The sequence below is a fragment of the Vipera berus genome (assembly GCF_964194415.1).
Source record: "Vipera berus genome assembly, chromosome: 3".
Classification (NCBI taxonomy): Eukaryota; Metazoa; Chordata; class Lepidosauria; order Squamata; family Viperidae; genus Vipera; species Vipera berus.
In genome coordinates this window covers 82,681,990-82,705,137 of record NC_138204.1, presented here as the reverse complement: position 1 = coordinate 82,705,137, position 23,148 = coordinate 82,681,990, and the positions used below count along the sequence as shown (strand labels likewise).

Sequence of the window (23,148 nt, the reverse complement as noted above, 5' to 3'; positions counted from 1 at the left end):
AAGGAATTGCGGGGATGGTAATCTGAAGATTCTATGTACTTTCTGTCTCAATAGAAGCATTCATATTCTTTCCAGGACACATACATTCAGAGTTAATCATATTCAGACATGTTTGGGAAAAGTGATTCAAAATTAGCATTGTTCTCAGCATGAGTGTTCAACCTTTTGGCTTGCCTGGTCCACATTATGTGAAGAAAAATTGACTTGGGCTGCATATAAATGTATATAATATAGCTACTTTATATACAGAATGAATTTCATTTTTTTAAGAAAATGATCTTGTGGGGACACATTACTAGTTCTCCAGGACATCATGTGGCCCACAGACCGTTGATTGGACAAGCCTGATGGACAAAGTTTAGTAGAAGACTGTAGATTTAATCAACATTAATAATATCTGGTGAATTTAGCAGAATCAACAACTGCAAATCTCATGTGACAACCCATTATCATCCATTTATTGCTGCTTCGAAATATCATGAGATTGTCTTTTGTTAGGCTGATCATGCTAAGAGTTTAGGATAATCCAGGGGGGATAAACTGAAATTGGAGCACTGTAAAGAAGAGTTCCTCTCTTAAACCGAAACCTTTCACCTTTTGCAAATTACGGTATCTAAATTAAGGAGCAATTTTAAAAAATAATTACATGATGACAAGTGCAGTGGGTTGGAAAATGACACAGGATTTCACCACCCAACCCAAGGAGTACACAACATTTATCTATTTAAAAAAACAAATGAAATTTTATTAGTGATCTTGGAAGGATGGAAAAAGATGATCACAGATTGTCTGCACTTTTCCTTTATCAATCTTTCAATCAATGAAAAATTAATATCTGTTCCAATTAATAGATTATTAAGGGCAAAAATGGAAAAAAATAATAAAAAAATGTAACACAAATCACAAAAAAAAGAGAAACAATTAAGAATTCTCTGTCAATTGTCCGACTATTAAGTCTGAGGTAGAAGCCAAGATGCAACCAAAAACATTGAAAGGCACAAAACAACTCCATGTATGTTTTTCTACATGTATAAAAACCTGTATTTCTTTTTCCTGAGTGGGATTATTAAGACATAAACAGTGCAGCAATATTTAAGATGAACAAAAACAAAGGTTTACAAATTAAATTGCTACAAATACAGTATAATTTTAATAATATTGTTATACCAATATATATCAGTAGAAAGAAGCAGAGATGTACCCTGAAATCTTGAAATAAATAATTGGCTTATACAGTAAAATGAAGCACTAGTCTTAAGTAAGGATCTTTTCAGTTTTTGAATACTCCCTTTGTTTCAATTATCTACCGAACGTGTAGGTTTTGTCCCCCTTACCTAAAATAGGGATGTTCAATTTTGACATGGATGGCCTCTTTGACCCCTCTTTCAAATCAGCTGTCCTCTCTGTCCAAAATGTGGACTCAAAAGAATGGCCTTTGTCTTTTAAATGCAAATGGATTGCTGAATCTTGTCCTGATGGGTTTATTCTCCTATATTGTGCCATGCATTTATGAAGTGGTTGCTTTGTTTCCCCAATGCCCAATGTTTGAAAGATGGGTCAGAGACCATGTATGTCAAAACTGAACAGCCCTCTCTCAACAGAGGGGGAGCGATACTACACGATCTATCTTCAGTCTACAGCACAGTCATTTCAGTAGTTCCAAGAAGGCTCCACACCCATTTGCAGTACTTAAGACACCGATAAACTTTCAAGTGGCCTCCAGGACTCTCTAAAAGAATGCAAATGACCAGCTGTCTGCAAGGAATATAAATCCTTCCATTCCCAGCCATCCAGTCAGAGCTGAAGCAAAACCTCTTCAAAGAAAAACAAAGTCCAGGTGCCTCTTGAAAAAGCAGCTTTGGGACAACCAGGACCTGGATGACTGAGAATCTCCATAGACATAAGACTTTCTGATCCAGGAATGGGCATAATCAGTACAATCTGGTCTTTGATGAGGAACTGGTGAATCTAGAAGGATTCCTAGGTTGCCCTATGCAAGTGTTTGGGACAGTGCTATCCAACTAGAAGCGAAGATGAAAAATCTTTGGACCCAGTGGTTCCACATTGCAGCTATGAGTGGTTATAAGCTGGATAGTGCTTATAATTAACAAAAAATGTTCTGTATCTATAAATGTATACAACCCCTGCTCCTTTAACAATCTTTTTAAAAAAATAGAATTGAGAAATTAAAACATAGACAACTGCTGTTTATCCATTTTCCATTATTTATTCAAATCTTAATTCTCAACAAATTTGTCAATATATGCAAGATGATATTCAAAGCCTTCCCACAGCCCAGCAGCATTACAATTACTGAACCACCATGGTGTACAGTATAAAATAAGTGCTATCTACAAATATGGTTTAAGCTTATTTATCCTACAGTCATGACGGATAAACAAGTAGTTCATTTGCTTTCAGCAGAATTTCCTTCTAATACATAAAGAATATGATGATGGAATGCAACAGACTGGATATTAAAAATACTTATAGGTCACTTCTGCTTTTGGAGGAATGGGGCCAGACTGCACAAAAGAAATCCAGAAGGCACACTGTGGCATTCGTTAAGGCTAGAATTACCAGCCTTTCAATTCCTTGCCTTTTGTAAACCATATTTTGCAACAAATATTAAAATGCTAATTTGTTTGAAGTCTTATTACATACATTTATCCCTAATATCTTGCCTATAGCTTTTTAAAAAATGTTTCATTTTAGAAGTATTGTTAATTTCCATTTTGTTAAAATAATTTCTAAAGCTTGTAGTTTTGAACATGATCGATTACAACTCCCATCATTCAGCATGTACCAATTAAGCTAAGAGTGTTGGTGATTTGTAGTCAAATACATGATGTGAACACCAAGTCAGGAAATGCTATTTTCAAAAACTTTCTTGTCTACCACAATTTCTTTATGAATGCAAAAGGAACTCTTTTTATATTGGTTCCTGCTATTTATTTCAAAACATGATTTTGCTCTTCTCTAATTCACTGTTCTCCTAATGTGCTGGATCTCAGAGTTTTTATCTTGCCAACTCGTACAGCTAATAGTAGTTGGCAGGAGATGGAAATCCAGAACATTTAGAAGGCATCATGTTGGGGAAAGCTTCATTAGAAGATAAATATCTGGATGGAGAGAATGTTCAGAGTTATTTTTGGTGAAACACAATGCGAAAAGACAGCCTTATTTCAAATGGGAACATCAGATCCATGATAACCATAGAAAATGTTCTCAAGATACAATTCATCATCTTCCAGTATTAAGATCACTTTTCTTAAAACAAAAGCTTTTTTTAATGGTACATGGAATTATCATGTTGGTCCTTTTTCTACGAGATAGGGTGGGTTAAAGCGAGTATAGTATTTCCCCTCACACTTATACTAGTGGTAGGGTTCAAAAGCTATCTAAAATTGCTTCTTATAGAAGGAGACAGTTCCTTTCTCCAATTCTGGACTGACAAGCCAGACAAAAAAGGGCTCAGTGTAACAAAGTTTTAAATATCAGGAATACAGGAGAGGCATTAAAATGCCTTTCAATTTACAGATTTTGTCAGTGCCTGAGTATGCTCAATCTACACAGTAAAAGAGGGACCTTCATGAAAAGTCCAATGTATATTCCTATACTAGACAAAGGGTAATGTTAAGTGGTATATACCTAAGTTATAGGATCTGAGTATCTGGAGGGGGCCCTAGCTCTTGCTGGGTATTATTTTTTTGGTACTTTCCTGCTGAAAGATGCTTTGACCAAGGCACAAGCATTGAAGTGCTCCGTAAGGATTACTTCCTATCCCTATGTGCTAGGGAGTCACTAGTATCAAGGGCGGCTGAGTTAGCTGTGCTTATTGGAGTGTGCCACCCCCATGAAGCAGACTTTTATCTTTAATCTCACAGACTAGTTTGATGTATGCCTCGATTTACTTGGAAATCATATTAGGAAGGCTTTGCAGCTGAAATATAAATGCTGAAAGTCAACCAGGATGTTGTCTACGGTTGTAAAGTCCTGTTTTATTTAGGTAGATTTTGATGGTACATATAGCACTTCTATTTTAGAATTCCGCCTGGCTGTACTATTATGACTATTTCCAATTTCATCCCTTTCCAAATTTGGTGTTCTGAGGACAACCCATGGAAGGGTTTGAACAGGGAATGACTGAGGGCTTCTAAGTATTAGTTCTAGTAGAAGTCTCATGAAAGATACCTATAGATAACTGATGGTCTTAATAACAGCCCACCTCAAGAATTTCTTGATAACTTTGGATAGTTTTGTTATTTTATCAGTCAGGAAGATAGTTTTACTCAATGTGTCAGCCTTCCCAGGTATATCAATGAGAAACAGACCAGATGAGCTACTTCAATTTTATTGTAAGGCTATTTTAACAAAATCTTGCAAGCCTGAAAGTACAAATCTCCTACAGTTTTCTTTAGAGCCTGAAAACTGGGAAGGTTCCATTCTGAACCTCTTTCTCTGCCTGTTATATAGCTGTGGGCTGTACCCTCTCTTTCTGATCATTCCCTTTGCTCTGTTTCTCAAGGTGTTTCTCCTATATTACTACAACCTACTACTACTACAATGAAGATGACTGAATCCTCCTTGGCTTAGCCACTCTGATGATGCCAGGCACCTTGTTTGTTCGTTGTTCATTCATTCATTCAATTTCTACAGCTGTCCATCTCAACAAACAGCTTAATGGATGGCAAGTTGACAAGATGACTAGAACTGATGGCCAGGATCTGTTAGCCCAAATGAGAGCTACCAGCCTAAGTTCTACTTTCTGGCTTCAAATAGTCTCAGGAAGAGATGAATGGAGGGAAAGGTGTGTAGTAGGTCTTTGGGCCAGGTGGCATTGAAAGTGTTTGTTGCCTATGCTCCCTGGAACAAGAAATCTTACTCTTAGGACTGGTGGAGGTGAAGGTCTATTGCTACCTTCCAAAAGATTGATATGATTTGTTCCAAAGTGGTCCAGGATATTGCACAAGTACAGTTAGCATCTATACATGCATATAATAATGTTGCTATCTGGGGTAGTTTTCTCTGGAACTGCTGGCATTTTGAATGGGAGAAATATATACTGTGTTGGAATTTGACCTTTTTATGCTTTTACGTAGGGTTTCGCTTACAACTAATGGCTGAGATGTGAAAAGTTGAACTTTATATAAGTTAATTAATGTTAATAGTTTATAGCTCTTTTTTAAGTTTTTGCTGATACGTTGGTTAAAAAGATGTTATTTATTTGATTTGCCTATTAAGTTGGGCTATAGGATGAAGAGTTTTATATTTGTTAATTAAGAGGAGAGGGTTTATGAAACTGTTTATATACTTGTGATGAGGGTGGAAAGTTGGCTTTGTTAAAAGGGGGATGCTTCTTGCTTTTTCATTTTCTTGTACTTTTTTCTTTCTTTGCTTTTTTAACTTTGTATCATCTTTTACTGTCCTTAGCAAAAATCACTGGGAGAAAAAAAAACTACATGTATAATAAATTGTACCTTTAACTAAAAAAAGCTGGGGAGATGTGAGTTGCATCAAACCCATGAAATGACAACAGATGTGTGTGTTCCCTGAGTGTTCCTCTGAAAGTTCTTTGGAATGTAATTCTTCAGATGGACATAACATGAACATTGAGAAATTTTCACTTCATAAACAACTCAAATTTATGGCATCATTAGGACAAGTGTGCTGCATTTAAAGAAGCAATCAAAAATTCATACCCCCCCCCCATACCTTTCCAGTATCTCATTCAACTCAACCACAAAACTGGGCACAGGATGAAGATAGTGGATTATTAAACTATATCATACATAAGTAGAAGATTCATTTTCTCTGAAAGCATGCGATCAAGTTACTGTATTTTTTTTTTACAACGGAAGCCAAAATTTCCCCCTCCCCCAAGTCCCCACACATAAGAGCACCACAGCCAGAACAAAGATGATGTGCCCAAACAAGACTGAAATGCATTCAAAATAACCACAGACTGAATCCCGGTTTTCTTCTGTAGACAGGAATTGCTCTTCCGTTCTCAGAAGAAACTTCAATCTAATAGAGGTTTCTGTTAAAGCAGACTTCCCCAACCTTTGCAATTCCCTGGTATACGGACTTCAACTCTCAGAACTGCAAAACCAGCATAGCCATTGCTGAGAATTCTGGGAGTTGAAGTCCATTCCCTTTAAATTTGCCAAGGAGGGAAACGCTGTGTTAAAGGGGTCAGTTTTCATCAATTTTTCCTCCTGTTTTCCTTTCCTACTCAATATGATATCACAGAATTTCTCCTAGTTCTTTAAAGTAGAACTCTGTTGGAAAATATTAGTTAGGACTCGGCTTTACAGGTGTAAATAATCTTCCTACGGTTTTAATGAAAATAAAGAATGAGGTTATAGGAAAGTTCCTCGTATTAGTTTTTCAGAGGACAGTTGTGAACAAGAGAGAAATACGTAAGCTTTGTGGATTCATGTGCTTTTCATTAAATATTTTACTTTTCATACACTCTATATTCTTAAGTGCTTAAGATTACCATTACTTATAACTTGAGGGACATCTTTAAAATCCTTAGTGTGGCGGGCCAGAAAATGGGGGAGGAAAAAAAAATAGCCAGGTTTTTTAAAAGAAAGAAGGCCCTCTATATTGCAAATTACATATCTACTGTTGCTCAAAATTAAAGCGCTAACCTTTTTTCTTTTAATGGAAGCAGGCAATGGATTAATATAGTAAAAAAAAAGTGACATGTTGACATTTTACCACTTGCATAGTTCTCCAAGATTTGATTTTACCTTTGTATCAGGTCCAGTTGTATTCCTTTAAGTATACATAATTAACCCCAATGTTAAAGCAGCAAAAATTATTGGGAGTCTGGATCGCATGAGCTTTGATACAATAATCTGGATATAGTTCGTAGCATCCCAATGAAATTTCATTATGCCTATGTGGGGAAAGGCTCCTATGTTTCACAAACAGAAGTGAACATTTAGTTCTGAAACAGATTTTATACTCTACAGGGGAGCTTTGACAAATAGCCTCTCCTTCCCTCTATATATACCAACAGATAGGGAAAAAAATGTATTAGCTGGTCCTTACAACAAACTATTTAAGAACTTCCATTTAAGGAAAAGAAAAAAAAAACTTTTCTAGACCTGAATAACGTTATTCAATCTCGGTGACTTAAGTTGCTGATTACACTAACCACTTAATTTTCTGCACATTAATTTTAGGTTTGGATGAAATGCATGCAGATACTTGCCAGGTCTGTATTTCTGCTTAGGATTTTAATGTTGATTTATTACTAGGAAACTGAAGTCAATGGGCAGACCTGTATTTCTCTTCTTTCATGTATATTCTTCTTTGAACCATGATTTTGTCCACATGCACGTGTTTCTCAAACTCAAACTTTGTCCAAGCATATCTGTATATGCTCTGATACTCGAAGGGGAAGTGTTTTTAACAAGCATTCTTCTACAATTAGACAACTCCGTTTCAGAGAATTACATTCCTCTAGCTCAGCAGGAAGTAACTCCAGATAGTTTCCTTTGAGCTCCAGGTGAACAAGGTTGGAAAGCTCACCAACTCGAGAGGACAAATGCATTAGGCTGTTATGTCCCAGAAGAAGGTACTGTAGTTTTTTGCACTGGAATAATTCGTCAGGAAGTTCTTCAATCTAAAAGGAACAAGTAATAAAAAGATGTTTTCAATTTGTTAACCAGTCCTTAAAATACACCATGCAAACATAGTATAAGGAATGCCCTCAAACTATAACAGTATTCACACTTTCCTTCCTCTTTCAAAGGTATATTTAAGTTATATTAATCAAATATATATTTTTAAAGAAATTCCACAATAGTAAACATTACATGTAATTGTTAATTCACTAGCATCCCAGGATAATGTTTCAAGATCCAACATATTGGATCCTGTTAATTCACTCTTTAAAGCCTATTGCCAAACAAAGACTTGCAATGAACAACTCAGTAGTCACAACTCTAAAATATGAGCAAGTATCACTACTCATATGGCCTTCCCCAGGGAATACTAACTGAAGGCAGGAGGAGGTAATTTGATTTTACAAAATGGCTTCTGCAAGGGCAGGAGGAGGAAAAAAAGAAAAAGAAAATGCATAGATACTGGCTACTAAGATTTGAGATTGAATTGGAACACTTCCTTAAAAAAAAGCTCTTCATGAAAGAGAATTTCTTGTAAGTACCAGAGAGCTGAGATTTCATTCCTAACTCACTAAAAATAGATAAAAAGTTACTTCCCAATCTAATTAGTGGAAATGAGTTTCCCTTACTAAAACAAGACAGAGCAGCACCACGTTTTTTAAAAAAACGTTTTTTTTCCCTTTCTGCACCTGTACGTCATCTCTTCCAATGAATACCAGTAAGATTTAGAAATGCTGTCCTTTATATTTTCAAAACAAGCACAGAATTTTGTATGACTTGAGATGCACCATCACTAACACGGTTTGTCTATGATTGTAGGCTTTGGATCAGTAGTTCAGACCATGGAACCTTCACGTGATATGAAGACACAGCATTCTACAACAGAATCCTTTGATAAAACACAGAGAACACCATTAGTTCTTCAACTACCAGTCCTACTTCTGGTAGATAGTTTGTTTGCTGCCTTCAAGTCAATCTTGACTCCTGGGAACTGCCTAGACAAGTCCCTACACTTTTCTTGTAGTGGACTGGCCATTGCCTTCTTTTTAATAGGGCTGAGAGAGGGACTGGCCAAGGTCAACAAGCTGGCTTCACGCCCAAGGTGAGACTAGACCTCATGGTCTCCCAGTATTTAGGCTGGGGGCTTAACTGCTACATCAAACTGGTCACTAGGCAGACCAAACAATGAACTCCACACAAAGACTAGAGCTAGACTTTACTGAACTATGCTACAATAAGATAATGTTGCAAAGCAGATTGTGCTGTCCTTCCTTCTTATATTTCAATGAATCAGAGGAATGTTTGCCTGAGCCATTTCCAAATAGTATTGTGTTTCCCATGACCTAAAGAATGTTTTAGCCATCTTTACCTAAGTAACAATTCTTGCATATGTCTGTCAAGGTCATTTCTCTTTCTCTACATCCATAAGCACACTTTTAAATCAGAAATCTCACCAACTATGAAGGATGGGACCATGTGACATTTCTTCATACAATCCTATTTACATCAAGGCAAGCTGATGTAAGGTCCTCCATATATTGCTGAATCTCAGCTATCGGCAGTTCTAGCCAACATGGCCCAACTATGAAGGAGGCTAGAAATGATCTTTTAGCAATGTTTGAATCGCCACACCACTTCTTGTTTACAGGGATCTTATTGTGTGTTCTATGCTCCTTAAGTAAACATATAAATAAAAGAATGTCAATAAAACTGAATGGAGATATCAGCTGCATTTTGCTTGCCATTAACATAGATCAGAGTTCAGTCAAAGATGGATACAGTATAAATGAGAAGAAACAATGAGGAGGATCTGGAAAAATACTTGCCACATTCACTTAAAGAAAATATTAGCTTCTACTTACATGATTCTTTGTCACATCAAAGTACTGCAAATTTGTTAAATATTGGATTTCATCAGGAATGGAGGTTAGCTTATTGTAACTCAGATCCAGATGATGTAGCTTTTTGCAAAGAAACAGTTGCGGTGGGATTTTTTTAATGTTATTGTGATTTAAATAGAGTTGTTCCAAGTTTGCTAAGGTACCAATCTGCACAGGGATGTAAGATATTTTGTTGTACCACAACTTCAGGCAAGAAAGATTTTCCAGGTGCTGAAAGCTAATAATTTCTTCTACTGTTCGGAGATTGTTTTCTTTCAAATCTATTTCACGCAAATAGTTTAGGCTGAAAATAGAATGAGGAATGCGCTCCAAATCACAGCTGATCAGTTCTAAGATTCTCAGGTTTAAGAGTTTCTTCAAGTTGGTCAACACTAACAGTTTTCTCCCCTCATTGTCAATAGATAATTTCTGCAGTGAAGGCAATTGGTCTGTAACCACCTGAGGAATGCGGGAAAGGCTGTTCTTTAAATGAATTGCTTTCAGATTTACAAGGTCTTGAAAACCCTCATTAGAGAAGCCATTCTGGGGTTCTGGCACATAACATCCAGTCAAATACAGTTCCTGTAAATTTTTAAGATAGAATACCCAGCGTGGAATCTTTCCCGTATCAACAGATTTTAGACGCAGAATCTTTAGATTATCTTCGAGGAAGTGCAGTGCTGGATATTCTACCGTTAATGATGAATGATAAATGTTTAGTTCTTTAAGATTGGATAACTGGTTTAGAGACGGTGGAAGTTTAACCTCAGGAATAAGCTCTAGAGTTAGAACTTCTATCTCGGTGAGTTCAAAGACATCATCTGGAAGACCACTGAGCATAAAAAGATGAAGTTCCATTTTGTCTTGAGGATTTCGTACCAGCTTGCTCTTCAGTCTCTCTAAAGACCATTCATTATTGAGACTAATTTGCTTCAGCTTATTTTCACTCACCTCAGAGAGAAATATTGAGAACCGCTTTGAATAGAGAGGATCGTACTGGTCTGCTAGGTGAAGAATAAAGGCAAAGTCATTTTTTACATCAGGGATATCACTGTAATTACTCTGCTCCCTCAGCTCCTCAAAAGAATATTGTTTAAGTGAACTTCTCAGCATCCATAACAAACTGTAAGTGCATGTCAGGCCATATAAAATCACCAAGACAACATAAAATGAAGCAAGCACTTTAAAAATTTCAGCCAGGGAATAAACACATTGGTATCGCTTGTAGCCAGTGAAGGTTTGAATATCAACTGTACAATCAATTTCTAGGTTAATAAAGGTTAAATAATATGGAACATAAATCATTATTAAAATGAACACAGCGACCTTGATCACAATCTGTTTTAGATACACTCTATAGATGACATCTTTCTGCTCAACATGTACCCTGAATCGTTTCACTTTCTCAAATATTGATTTTGCTTGTTCCCCTTCTCTTCGGTCGAGAACATTTGAAGTGCTCTCTCTTCCAGCAGTTTCTAGTCCGGTCTGTGAGTAGGACATTGATTGCCTCTTGCTCTCCAGCTCTGCCATGTTGCTTGGGGAGGGAAGAAATGTTTTAGATTTGGAGCATGGCAGAGTCCTCACAGATTGTTCAGCAACTGTTTCTGATAGGGCACGTGTGGTCCAAGGGGAATCGAAACATTTGTGAAGTATGGCTACAAAATGCTCTAGCCTTGAACTTGTGCTGGGATAGTAAAGCCAAAAATTACTGCAAGCGGCAAAAATGAAAGTGTGGAGAAGCACTAAGTATGGGAAAAATTTGGCAAACCAATGAAGTTCTCTCTCGTAACACACAGCATCAATGTAAGAATACTGCTGCCTATGAAGATAATTCTGGATTTGAAGAGGATGAACTTCTGGTGTTGCAGAGGTGAAGGATTCATTGACGTTGCTTTTAATCAAATGCCAAGGCACTGCACAATGATTGTCAAATTCAAGCTTGCAAGGAAGACAACATAACAATCTAGTCTGAGTGAGTTGAAGAGCTCCAGCAAGGACAGAAACAAGCAGCATTATCATGGTAAGATAGTAGCAGAAAACATCCCACCATGGTTTCAAGATGTGAAATGATGCCTGGACATCTGCTAAGCATCTGAGTTCAGTTAATGTAATCATGATTTGCTTATGACACAGTAGCAACTGGAAAAGAAAAAATAAAGGAAAATGCTTAGCTAAATTAACTGGATAGAAAGTAAAATTCTATTACGCTAAACAAAATAGTAGCATCAACATTTTAAACATATTACAAGTCTTTAAATATTATTTCATAATCTACATGGAGAAATGCAATTTATATTTAATTGCAATTTTGTCATAAATGAAACATTTCTATGAATTTGTCAATTTTTTTGTCCGAAAAGATAAATCCTACCTGCTACTGCAAGCATTACGGTAATTCAATTGTGGTACAACTTAGTATTCTACATTTCCCCCCACCACCCTTTGATTCAATTATGTCTGATTCTTGGAGACTGTCTGGACAAAACTGCATTTTCTTGGAAAAAAAATTTTTAGAAGTGGTTTGCCCTTGCCTCATTGCTAAACTGAAAGAGAGTATCTCAGTTACCCAGCTGGTTTTATGCCGAAGGAAGGACTAGAATTCAGTCTCCAGGTTTCTAACATGATGCTTTAACCACTACATTAAATTGGCTCTTTTTCTGAGATATTAATATTCTTTCAACTACACTCATTTTGCACGAAGAAAGAAAGTGGGCTTTTGCTGTCCTATTTACAATTAAGTTACTTATTCTTCAGCAATGGAAGGATAAACCTATGCCTCAGTTACTTGGTGGTCTACAGAGCCAACATTAGTAGCAACATACGAACAAGATACATGTATTTCTTTTTGGTTTTTAGCTTTTTAATGTAATTATGTACTTTTATTTTTTTTCTCAATTAAACTAATAAAATCAATTTATTGTGCAGTACTGTAAAAATAAATTTACAATTTAATCTATTTAATCAAATTTTCTTGGGGTTTTGTTTGTTTGACATACATATTCCCAGGAATTTCTCCTTTTTAATTTCAGGGTTTTTTTTAATGGTGCATAATATTTCTATGGTTAATTGCCAAATCAGATTATACAAAGTATAATTTGTTTATACTATTTACATTACTTTAATCAAGGAGCAAGCAAAATAACACTGTGTTCACAGTGCATTATTCCTGCATTGAATTATTTGCTTTAAATTACACATTAAATGAAATGATAGGTCTCTTACTTTGAGCAGCCCTTCCTGCTCTGTTTAAAGGGAACATCTCTTAAATAACTTGAAGTTGCTAAGATACAAATCTGCATACCGGCACAGAAGCAGTTTCTTGAGACTGTTGTCCATTTCCTTGAGAACATTTCACTGCTAAGCGTGAGGATTTTCACTGAATTTGTTATTCATGCATGGCACAAAAACTATCTTGTTGGTATAGATATCTGTGATTATAATGACTTCTGAACCTGCTAGATAATAACAAATAAAGACTCCTGATATAAATGTGCAATGTGTATGTTAGAAATATTAATTTGTACTTACTTTCCTGATTGAATGGGATAAAACATAGAAGTACCATTTTCAATCAGGCGGTCTGCATCTTTTAAAACTCCTTAGGCACGCCATCTTCACAACTGTCTTCATCCTGAATATCAACAGACAACAGACAAGGATTTAAAACTGACATTGCCTATATTGCAAAACATATAACCACATTCAGTGTTGTATCAGAATTTTGGTAATACCGTGTTGCAAAGAGAATCTTTGTTTCTAGGATTATATTAATAATTAGCTACATAATATATGGATTTATTATTGAACAAAACTATCCGTTTCAAAATTTAAAAATAATTTTTATAAGTTTGCTCAATCAATTCATAAAATGCAGACAAGGGATAAAACTACAAACAGAAAATACATGTAGTATAAAAAAGTCCAGTTAAATCAAATTTAGAAAATCAGAAAGATTTTCATCCAAAATTCATGAAATGTCAAACCTCTACTTAACATCTCATCCTGGTTAGCATGCCATTATGGTAATAACACTTACATCAAATTATATTCAGATGTAAGCATTAGGAGAGTGTTAGTGTGCAAGTTACTTATCACATGAAGAAATAACAAGCAAATGTCATATGGCATAATTAACTACTTACTTTTGGTATGATTGTTATACTACTCAGTCAGAAACACTATTCCTGACGTAAGTTGCAAGTAAAGAATTAGCAACATGTTCCATAAAGCTGGTATAAAGCTAGGTAAATAGCCCTCCATTTTCAGAAGGGTTTCACCCTTCATAGATATTTCTAAAGGTCCCTTAAATCATTTTGAAGTTCTATGCTGACTAGTGCAGTAGTTTCAAGTTAACTTGGCATCTCATAATCTTAGCCCTCCATCCAGATAGAGCCAGAAATTTTGTTTGATAGAGATCCCTCCATTGTTTAAAAGATAGGTCTCTCATTGTGATTTATGAGGAAAGAATACTGCTAACATTCCAAAGGAAGCATTTCTTAGACAATTAGATCCATATCAGCTCTACTCTGGTCAGTGTGATAAGCTGGCCTGTTGCTAAAAGTACATTTTAAATTAGTCTGCAACATTAGAGAATGCATGGTAAAATATAAGTACATTATATATAATTGGAAGGTAAAATGAGTGATTCAGCTCTCTGTCTGTCTGTCTATCTATCTTAAAACTTATGGTTGAAAGAAGCCATGGAGAGTTATAGGTACCACAAAAATATATTATATTTGATTTTCTAGTAGGCTCTCTGAAGGCTAGCAAAGGAAAAGTCCTAGTCAGCAGAGAGATGCTCTTTGAAGAGTATGGATATACAGAAAGAGGTGCTTTCCCCCCTATAGGTAAAGGTAAAGGTTCCCCCCACACATGCATGCTAGTCGTTTCCGGCTCTAGGGGCCAGTGCTCATCTCTGTTTCAAAGCAGAAGAGCCAGCTCTTGTCCGAGGACGTCTCTGTGGTCATGTGGCCGGCATGAGTAGACGCCAAAGGCACACGGAACGCTGTTACCTTCCCACCGTAGTGGTCCCTATTTTTCTACTTGCATTTTTACCTGCTTTCGAACTGCTAGGTTGGCAGAAGCTGGGACGAGTAACAGGCGCTCACTCGGGATTCAATCCACCAAACTGCCGACCTTCTGATCGACAAGCTCAGTGTCCTAACCCACCTATAGTGCCATGCAATTTCTAACTAGGTTATTTTTTACATTCTACATTAGGATTTAAGGATACACTATGATAAAGGGGTATGGCTATAGAAGGCTTATTGTCTATAGTTCCCCCCTGATTTCATATTCCATGATTGAACTGTCAGGCTCTGTGAAAGGAAGTTAGGTGAATAGCATCTTTTGAAATGCTGCATCTAAACTGAAAAAAAAATCCTGAGAGAATGTAATTATTAATCTCTTGCTTATCAGAAACACACAGAGGAAAACTCTACATGCCGGTGTCACAAATTTATGTCGACAAAAATGCTATTCTTCATTTTTTCTTACTATGTGGTTGTAGAATATAGCTCTTCCCAGAAAATAATTTTCCTTTCTCCCTAAACACATTCAATTACTTTCATAACAGCACAAAGGCTATAAACTAAAGGTTAAAATCCTTTTGGTAGGTACACTTATTAGTTTTGAGTAAAAGGAGTTCAATATGCGTTAAATGGGGAGAGGCAAGCACAATTCGCTTGTGATTTTAATTCCTGGGTTTAGAACACCAAAACTGCTTTGGTATGTCAAACCCTGTCAAGCTGCAATGAAAAAAGTGACTTGCCTGGATATTCCAGTGAAGGTAATGAGTCTGAACTTCAAAATGAATTTAGATTGGACTGTCCACATGTGACCGTGATCCCAATGAAATCCAAATATTAAAAAATGATTTCACTTGACAAGGAACGTGTCCTTAGAAGGGAAACTACTGAAAAAAGGATTGAAAGTATAGCTGAAACAAGCTAGACTAGATTACATTACAGTAAATGGCTTGTTTGGGAAGACAAATGAAGTGAAGAGTACATTACAGATAGTCCTCAACTTACAACCGTACATTTACTGACCATTCAAAGTTATAAAGGCACTGGAAAAAGTAACCTACACAGCCAGTCCTCACACTTACAACCGTTGCAACGTCTACAGGGGAAGCCAGGCTTGTTTAAGGACTGAGCGATTTGCTTAACAAACATGGGAAAAGAATGGTGGTAAAAATCAAGTGTGAGTCACTCAACAACTGCCTTGCTTAACAATGAAAATTCTGGTCACAACTGTAAGTCAAAGAAGCCATTTGTCTTCTTTGAACAGTCTCTCTTTTATGGCAGACACAAGTTCAGAAAGTTCAGAACAGAAATTGGACGAAAAAGTATCTAAAGCCTCATTTGCCACAAACAAGGGACACAGTCCAATTGACCGAGTCCAGATATTGCTTCAATATTGGCCTTAAAAGAAACAAAATGAAATTATAACGAAAGAAAAGATGTTCCTGAACACTTTGGTTGAAGAAATGCTAACCCATCAATTTTGTTTAGTTCTAAAGGTTATAAAAAAGAATAGACATGTTTCATTCAATTTAATATGTAATACAATTAATAGATCAGAACTCTTCCAAACAGCTTTTTAGCTTATAAAAGCATAAAAGCACTTCAAAGTTCTCTAATTCAATTGTGATTATGTTCTAAAATTGGACCATGGAACATCTAAAAATAATTTCAATAATTATCTCCTCATTTTGTTGATCTTTAGGTTGTAATTTTATTTGCATTTATGTAAGTCTCAGTTAATTCAAGCTAAAAGTATATAAAAAGTTACATTAATATCAAGTCTCCCTTTGGTATCAGGGTCAACATGTTTCGGGATTAATCCACAAAAACTGCAACCACACAGTTGCTATTATAGAATGCAGGCCAGCTTTTTAAACAATATCTTAAAAATATATTATTCACTTAGGTGTTTTAATACTGCCATATTTAGGAAAAATAATTTCAATATATGCTGTAGAACAATAATTGTAAACGATATAAATTCAATTTTTATCCAAATTACCTTCACTAAAATAATGTATTTTCTTTAGTATAAAAATTAGGCAATGTTCAGTTATTTCCTACTTCTCATGTACTATCTGCATAATGTATAGTTCTATAAATTGTATGAATAAATAAAGATATAAGAAATAGACTGCCCAAGGCTCTGAAAACTCTTCTAGAAATCCCTATCTAGCCCCTTCATGGATGAGTTTCCCCAATTAGAAAGAAGCTGTTGATCTATTCCAGGTGTCTTCAAACTTGGCCCTTTTATGACTTGTGGACTTCAACTCTCAGAATTTCTCAGCCAACGTGCCTGGCTGAGGAATTCTGGGAGTTGAAGTCCACAAGTCATAAAAGGGCCAAGTTTGAAGACCCTGGGATCTATTCTATTCTGTTTTGTCCTGTCTTATTATTGAAGAAATGGTAGACTAGAATCATTAAAGAAAGGATGCAAAAGGAGGGACAAAATGAAATGTGAATGACAAAAATTAAAATATTTTTAAAATTATTTTAAATACTTAAAATTGAATTGTTGAATTATCCCGCAGCAAGTTGGCCACGGTGAGTTGGACGCACCAAGTTGTCCTATTACACTTTGAGGAGGGAAGTCCAGACTTTTGGGTCACCATCATAGCCAGGAGAGATGGAATTCTAACATGTTTGCTTCTTTCTCACAGGGCTGTTTAGCTAGAATGCCATTTCTCCTATGTTGCAGAATACCAACCTGACTGACTCTATATGATTCCATTACTAAGTTTGTTTTTCAGTTGGTCTTTTATTATGTATTGTTTTATATTTGATTTAAATTATTATTAGTTTTATTTTTTTATGTTCGGAAGACACTCTGAATACTAAATGTGGAAAGACACGACACCGTGGTTAAGAAATAGCATGTATTTCAAAGATACAAATGAAAAATTAGTTAAGCCTTTATGCTGCCACTTTGAGTAGTACCCATATGGTTAAATAAAACAGAAACATTAATTTCTGATACCCCTTCCTGTGTCTGTAAAAACAAAGCATAGAAATATGTGCATTTCAGGACCTGAAAAGTTATCATCAGGCTGCTATTTCATAATGTAGTAAGGAGCTAAGACACAAGAGAAACAACTGACTATATAATCAGCGAGCAAGATAAATCAGAAATACAGCCAACAAGATTAGATTTGTTCTTTGTTTACACAGTAATGGAAGTCTTAAATTTCCAGAACAATGCCAAGACAATTTAATAGAAAGCAGGCCTTCATGTGCACTGAAAATCCTCTTTTATGTCATTTTCCATTCCCAAAGATTTACCTTTAGTAATATTCACACTAATTTCGCTAATAGGTACCAGTTACTGGAGCCAATAGGCTACTATTTACAAACTGCGGTATATAAAGGGCAAAAAATATCTCTACATCTATTTTTATATGACTATACCTATTTATCTACACAGTCGCATACATATGAATTCCAAATTGCTTCATAATTGTATTTATATAACAGGACACTGTGAGCCTATGATAACAAGTTTTAAATAAAAACTGGGACAGCCTATCACAGTAACAAATAATTTTTCTGTTTTGTCTATGGTAGATAATGAGAGAACAACAGATTCTGACACAACCTTGCCTAAGATTCACAAATTTGAAAAAACAGAATATAGGTTAGGCAGCAAAAAGGTGGTGAACATGATCACTTGTCAGTCACCGAAAACAGATTTTGTAAGATGGCTATCCTAACAATTCAAGAGGAAGCCTTGCATAAAGTGCATTTGTAATCTTAACTTTCGGAAAACAAAGTACACTAATAGAGATGACATTTAAGTTCTTCAAGAACTGTTCACTGCATACAAGATTAGAAGAGTATGTGATGACAAGCCTCTGAATGCAATTGCAGAATGTGTCAACTGCTGAGTTTTACCGTTTGAAGATGAACAAAATGTGGTGTCAAAACCTGGTAACTTTTATAGATCAAAATATGTAAATGCAAACAGTACATATTTTTAGTCTAATATTTGGCTTGCCAGTTTTTACGAAATTTGCTGTAAACAAGTTAAAAAGAAATGAATGTAAAGCTTGTTACAATTTATTTAATATTTTATATGCCTTTTAGTGGGGAATTCAATAGGATAAGGACTAATCAATAAGCCTATACTGAGCCATGGCAGCGCAGTGGTCGGAATGCAGTACTGCAGGCTAATTCTGCTGATAGCCGGCTGCCAGCAGTTCAAGTCTCACCGGCTCAAAGTTGATTCAGCCTTCCATCCTTCCAAAGTTGGTAAAATGAGGACCCAGGTGGTTGAGGGCAATGTGCTGACTCTGTAAACTGCTTAGACAGGGCTGTAAAGCACCATGAAGTGGTATATAAGTCTAAGTGCTAGTGCTATTGCTAAATACTTTTTAACACTTGTCCATCAACACATTTTTAGTAATAAAAACCATAATGTTTGGCTGAAATTCTTACATTATGTACTGAAAAACTTGAAATACTAATTATTTGCATAGAAATGTATTGATGAATTAATGAATGCTATACAGTATTGCAAAATTTTATTAAATCAAGGAAACATATTCATATAAGAACCACAGCCTAGACCAGTTGTGTTCAACCTGCAGCCAGTGGATAGCTAGCAATGCAGCCCTTCAAGGTTATGGTAAAAATATTTAAAAAATAAAGGAAGTTTATTTTGTGTGTGTGTGTGTGTGTGTGTGCACACACACACAAACACACGTGGCCCAACACAATTTCACTCTTCATTTAATGCAGGTTGGACACCCATGGTCTAGACCAGGGGTAGGCAACCTTGGCTCTTTTATGACTTATGGACTTCAATACCCAGAATTCCTGAACCAGCCATGCTGACTCAGGAATTCTGGGAGTTGAAGTCCACAAGTCATAAAAGAGCCAAGGTTCCCCACCCCTGGTCTAGACAATGACCTAACAAATGAAACCTGAATCCAAAGGAGGAATGGGAATGGAGAAAGGATCTCGGAAGGCACTTTCCCTAGTTCTCTTGCAAGATTCTGTTACTGTAATCTTACAATAAAGGAAGTATTAATACTCCTGATTTTAGTTGCCTGTTTCGGCTACCTTGAAGGGCTGACATATTCCTTTTAACTCCCTATGCTCTTTCAAGAATTTTTTTATAGTGCTGTTTTGTAGAGGTTGCAGCATTTTCCTCATTACTTTATTTGAGTTAATACATTAAAGGTAAAGGTAAAGGTTCCCCCGCACATGCGTGCTAGTCGTTTCCGACTCTAGGGGCCGGTGCTCATCTCCGTTTCAAAGCCGAAGAGCCAGCGCTTGTCCGAGGACGTCTCCGTGGTCATGTGGCCGGCATGACTAGACGCCAAGGGCGCACGGAACGCTGTTACCTTCCCACCGGAGTGGTCCCTATTTTTCTACTTGCATTTTTACGTGCTTTCGAACTGCTAGGTTGGCAGAAGCTGGGACGAGTAACAGGCGCTCACTCTGTTACGTGGCACTCAGGATTCGACCCGCCAAACTGCCGACCTTCCGATCGACAAGCTCAGCATCCTAACCCACTGAGCCATTTCCCCTCAAATTCCATTTTTGCTTGATTAGCCAGAGTATTTCCTCCTTCCCTTGTTTTTATTAAATTTTGCTTTCCACGTTAAAAAAAAAATCCGTCTCACAATTCTTTTTGACACTGATTTAACCACCATGCTGGTGTTGTCTTATACATATTCATTCCACATTCTTTCTATGATAAATAGATGCACTGTTTTATAAAATTATTCTTTCATAACTGTTTAAAGGACTTCCAATGTTTTCCTGATGAGGATTTTGATCTTAGCTATCTCCTTAGGTGAAACTCTTATATTTCATTTTGAACGTTAATACAAATGCTTGAAAACAGTTATTATTACAGTCTGTATTCCTAAAACTCCCTCTCAAGTATTCATCAAGGCAAAGGATTTGTTCCTGGAAGGGATGAGCAAAGAATGGCAGGAACAGCAGGCTAACCAATTAAGAAGCCAATTACCTGTCTAAAACAGGCAGGCACCCTTGTTGGGCAGCAGTATTACAGGAAGACGTTGCAGGAAGATGATCACTTTGGTGACAACAGCAAAAGCGTCATCTGAACTTCGGCGGGAGAAGGCAATTATAACCACCTCCTATATTCTACCATGAAAACCAGACAATGTAAAGTGATTTATGGTATGATACTGGATGATGGACCCTTTGGGTTGGATGGCACTTAACATTCTGAGGAGGAAGAGGTATGGATACTTGAAGCACTAATAGTATTTATGACGTGACTAAATTAAAACCTTTGGGATGTCTAATCGTTGATATTGTCACGTGGTGTGCTATCCCACTCACCCATACAAACACGTAACTTTGGTTTGGTGGGTTTACTAATATTCTACACAACTCCCTTCACCAAAAACCCAGAACTGTCCCAATTAAGTCCAGCCACAAGCAGACCAGTGCTAGTCCACAGAGCAATGGACAATGAGCCCACAAGGCACTTGAAAGTTTCCCAACCAAAATAAACCTGCCAGGCAAAATTAAACCCACAATACAAGAGGGTTCACGAGGCAAGAAAAGTCCAGAGTTCACAAGGCACGATCCCAAGTCAAGGAACTGTTGTAAGTTAAGGACTACCTGTATATGGTCTAGGAAGCAGAAATGAAGCAGGATGATTTTATCAGTTTCTGTCTGTTCAATGAGTTTTTCTTGAGGACCACTCGGAGGCTTCAGCTGGTGCAGAATGCGGCCGCGTGAGTTGTGATGGGGGTCTCCCGATACTCTCATGTGACACCTCTTCTCCGCGAGCTGCATTGGCTCCCAGTTGCCCTCTGGGTGAGATTCAAGGTGCTGGTGATGACCTATAAAGCCCTAAATGGCATGGGTCCGGATTATTTAAGGGAACACCTGCTGCCGGCGTCAACTTCCCTTCGTCCTGTGCGCTCCCACAGAGAGGGCCTCCTCAGGGTGCCGTTGGTCAGGGAGTGCCGGCTGGCGGCCCCCAGGGGGAAAGCATTCAGGCCTGCCCTTTGGAATCAGCTGCCTGTAGAGCTCCGGATGGCTCCCGACCTTCGCTCTTTTCGCCGTGACCTGATAACCTGGCTATTTGAACAGGCCGGCCTGGACTAAGGGTTTGGGGTTTACTTTTAACTTAATTTATTGGTTAGGGCTAATTAATTTAATTTATTTTTAACTTTTGTATTTTATATTTTAATTGCCCTGTACACCATCCTGAGTCCTTTGGGAGAAGGGCGGTATATAAATCTAATAATAAATAAATAAATAAATAAATAAATAAATAAATAAATAAATAAATTACCACAGGTAATCCTCGACTTACAACCGTACATTTAGTGACCGTTCAAAGTTACAACGGCACTGCAAAATGTGACCTGTGACCGTTTTTTACACTTACGACCATTGCAGCATGCCCACAGTTACGTGATCAAAACTCAAATGCTTGTCAACTGGTTCCTATTTATGACGGTTGTGGTGTCCGGGGGGGGTGTTACATAATCCCCTTTTGCGACCCTCTGACAAGCGAAGTCAATGGGGAAGCCAGCTTCACTTAACAACTGGGTTACTAACTTCACAAATGCAATGATTCACTTAACAACCGAAAAGTCATAAAATGAGGCAAAACTCACTTTAATTTGAGGACTGCCTGTACTAAGTCTTCAAACATAACGAACACCTATATACATTGACATAACCAGATGGAGTGCAGAATCAAATACACTATTTCTAGGAGGAGATGGAAAACCTCAGTAATAATGGCAAAGGTATGCCCAGCAGCTGGCTTTGCCACAGTTTCTACATATGATCTTGAGCGCATGTCTACCATTTTCAAGGAGAACCTCAGAAACGAGTCTGAAGTCCTGAGCCCATTGATCAGGAACCAGATGAACTAGGGAAATGAAATCAAAGGGGTTGTCCAGGATGAATGTGAAAAAAGACTGCTAACAACCAAGAAAGGGAAGAAAGCAAATTGGATTACAGAACAGATGGCGGAAATTGCAAAGAGAGTCCAAAGCCAAGGGAAAAAAAGTTGTCAGGAAGAAACTTAACAAAATACAGAATGTTAGAAGAGATAAAAAGCAGTATTACAATAACATCTATAAAGGCATTGAAGATGGAAATAGAGATAGAGAAGCAAGGAAGTCTTGCAAAAGATCTCTGAAGGATGCCTCAATCTGAAACAGTAGACTAAAAGACAAGTAGTAATCAATTCCCAAAAAAATCAAACAAAAATGGAATACTGAAATTCTGTACAATAAGAGCTATCCTGTACAATAAGAGCTATCCGTATTGAAGAGAAGATATCCCCTATTTACAATATTTCTACAACGAGAAACTGAAATTAGATCAACAATCTGCTAATTACACAAATGAACTGAATAAATTCAAAAATATGGTAAACAAGACAAAAATAAACAAAATTCTAATCAAACTATGCCAGAAAATCTTGGGAATGACATAGTGGCCAACAGATTGGAAGAGGTCAACCTACATACCAATAACAAAGAAAGGAAACTTAAAACAGAATGTGCAATCTAACATACCGTATTCTCAATTTCACATGCTGGCAAAATAGTGATCAAGATCATCCAATGCATTTTAGAGTCCTACAGAGAA

At 36.8% G+C, this 23,148-nt stretch overlaps 1 protein-coding gene across 2 annotated transcripts in view; it reads right to left on the bottom strand.

Moving 5' to 3' along the window:
- Positions 1–2,189: 2,189 nt before the first annotated feature.
- Positions 2,190–23,148, bottom strand: part of LRRC8B (leucine rich repeat containing 8 VRAC subunit B) — a 38,707-nt gene continuing 17,748 nt past the window's right edge. Inside the window, exons 3-6 of one of the 2 annotated variants that reach the window (XM_081325232.1) lie at positions 21,151–21,384; positions 13,052–13,154; positions 9,503–11,662; positions 2,190–7,639 (exon numbers count right to left, since the gene is read on the bottom strand). In XM_081325232.1, coding sequence (XP_081181358.1) covers positions 7,367–7,639; positions 9,503–11,638 — 2,409 coding nt within the window. In that variant the 5' untranslated portion in view covers positions 11,639–11,662; positions 13,052–13,154; positions 21,151–21,384 and the 3' untranslated portion in view covers positions 2,190–7,366. The remainder of the gene's footprint in view (positions 7,640–9,502; positions 11,663–13,051; positions 13,155–21,150; positions 21,385–23,148) is intronic. The other variant, XM_081325231.1, reaches the window with a different exon arrangement.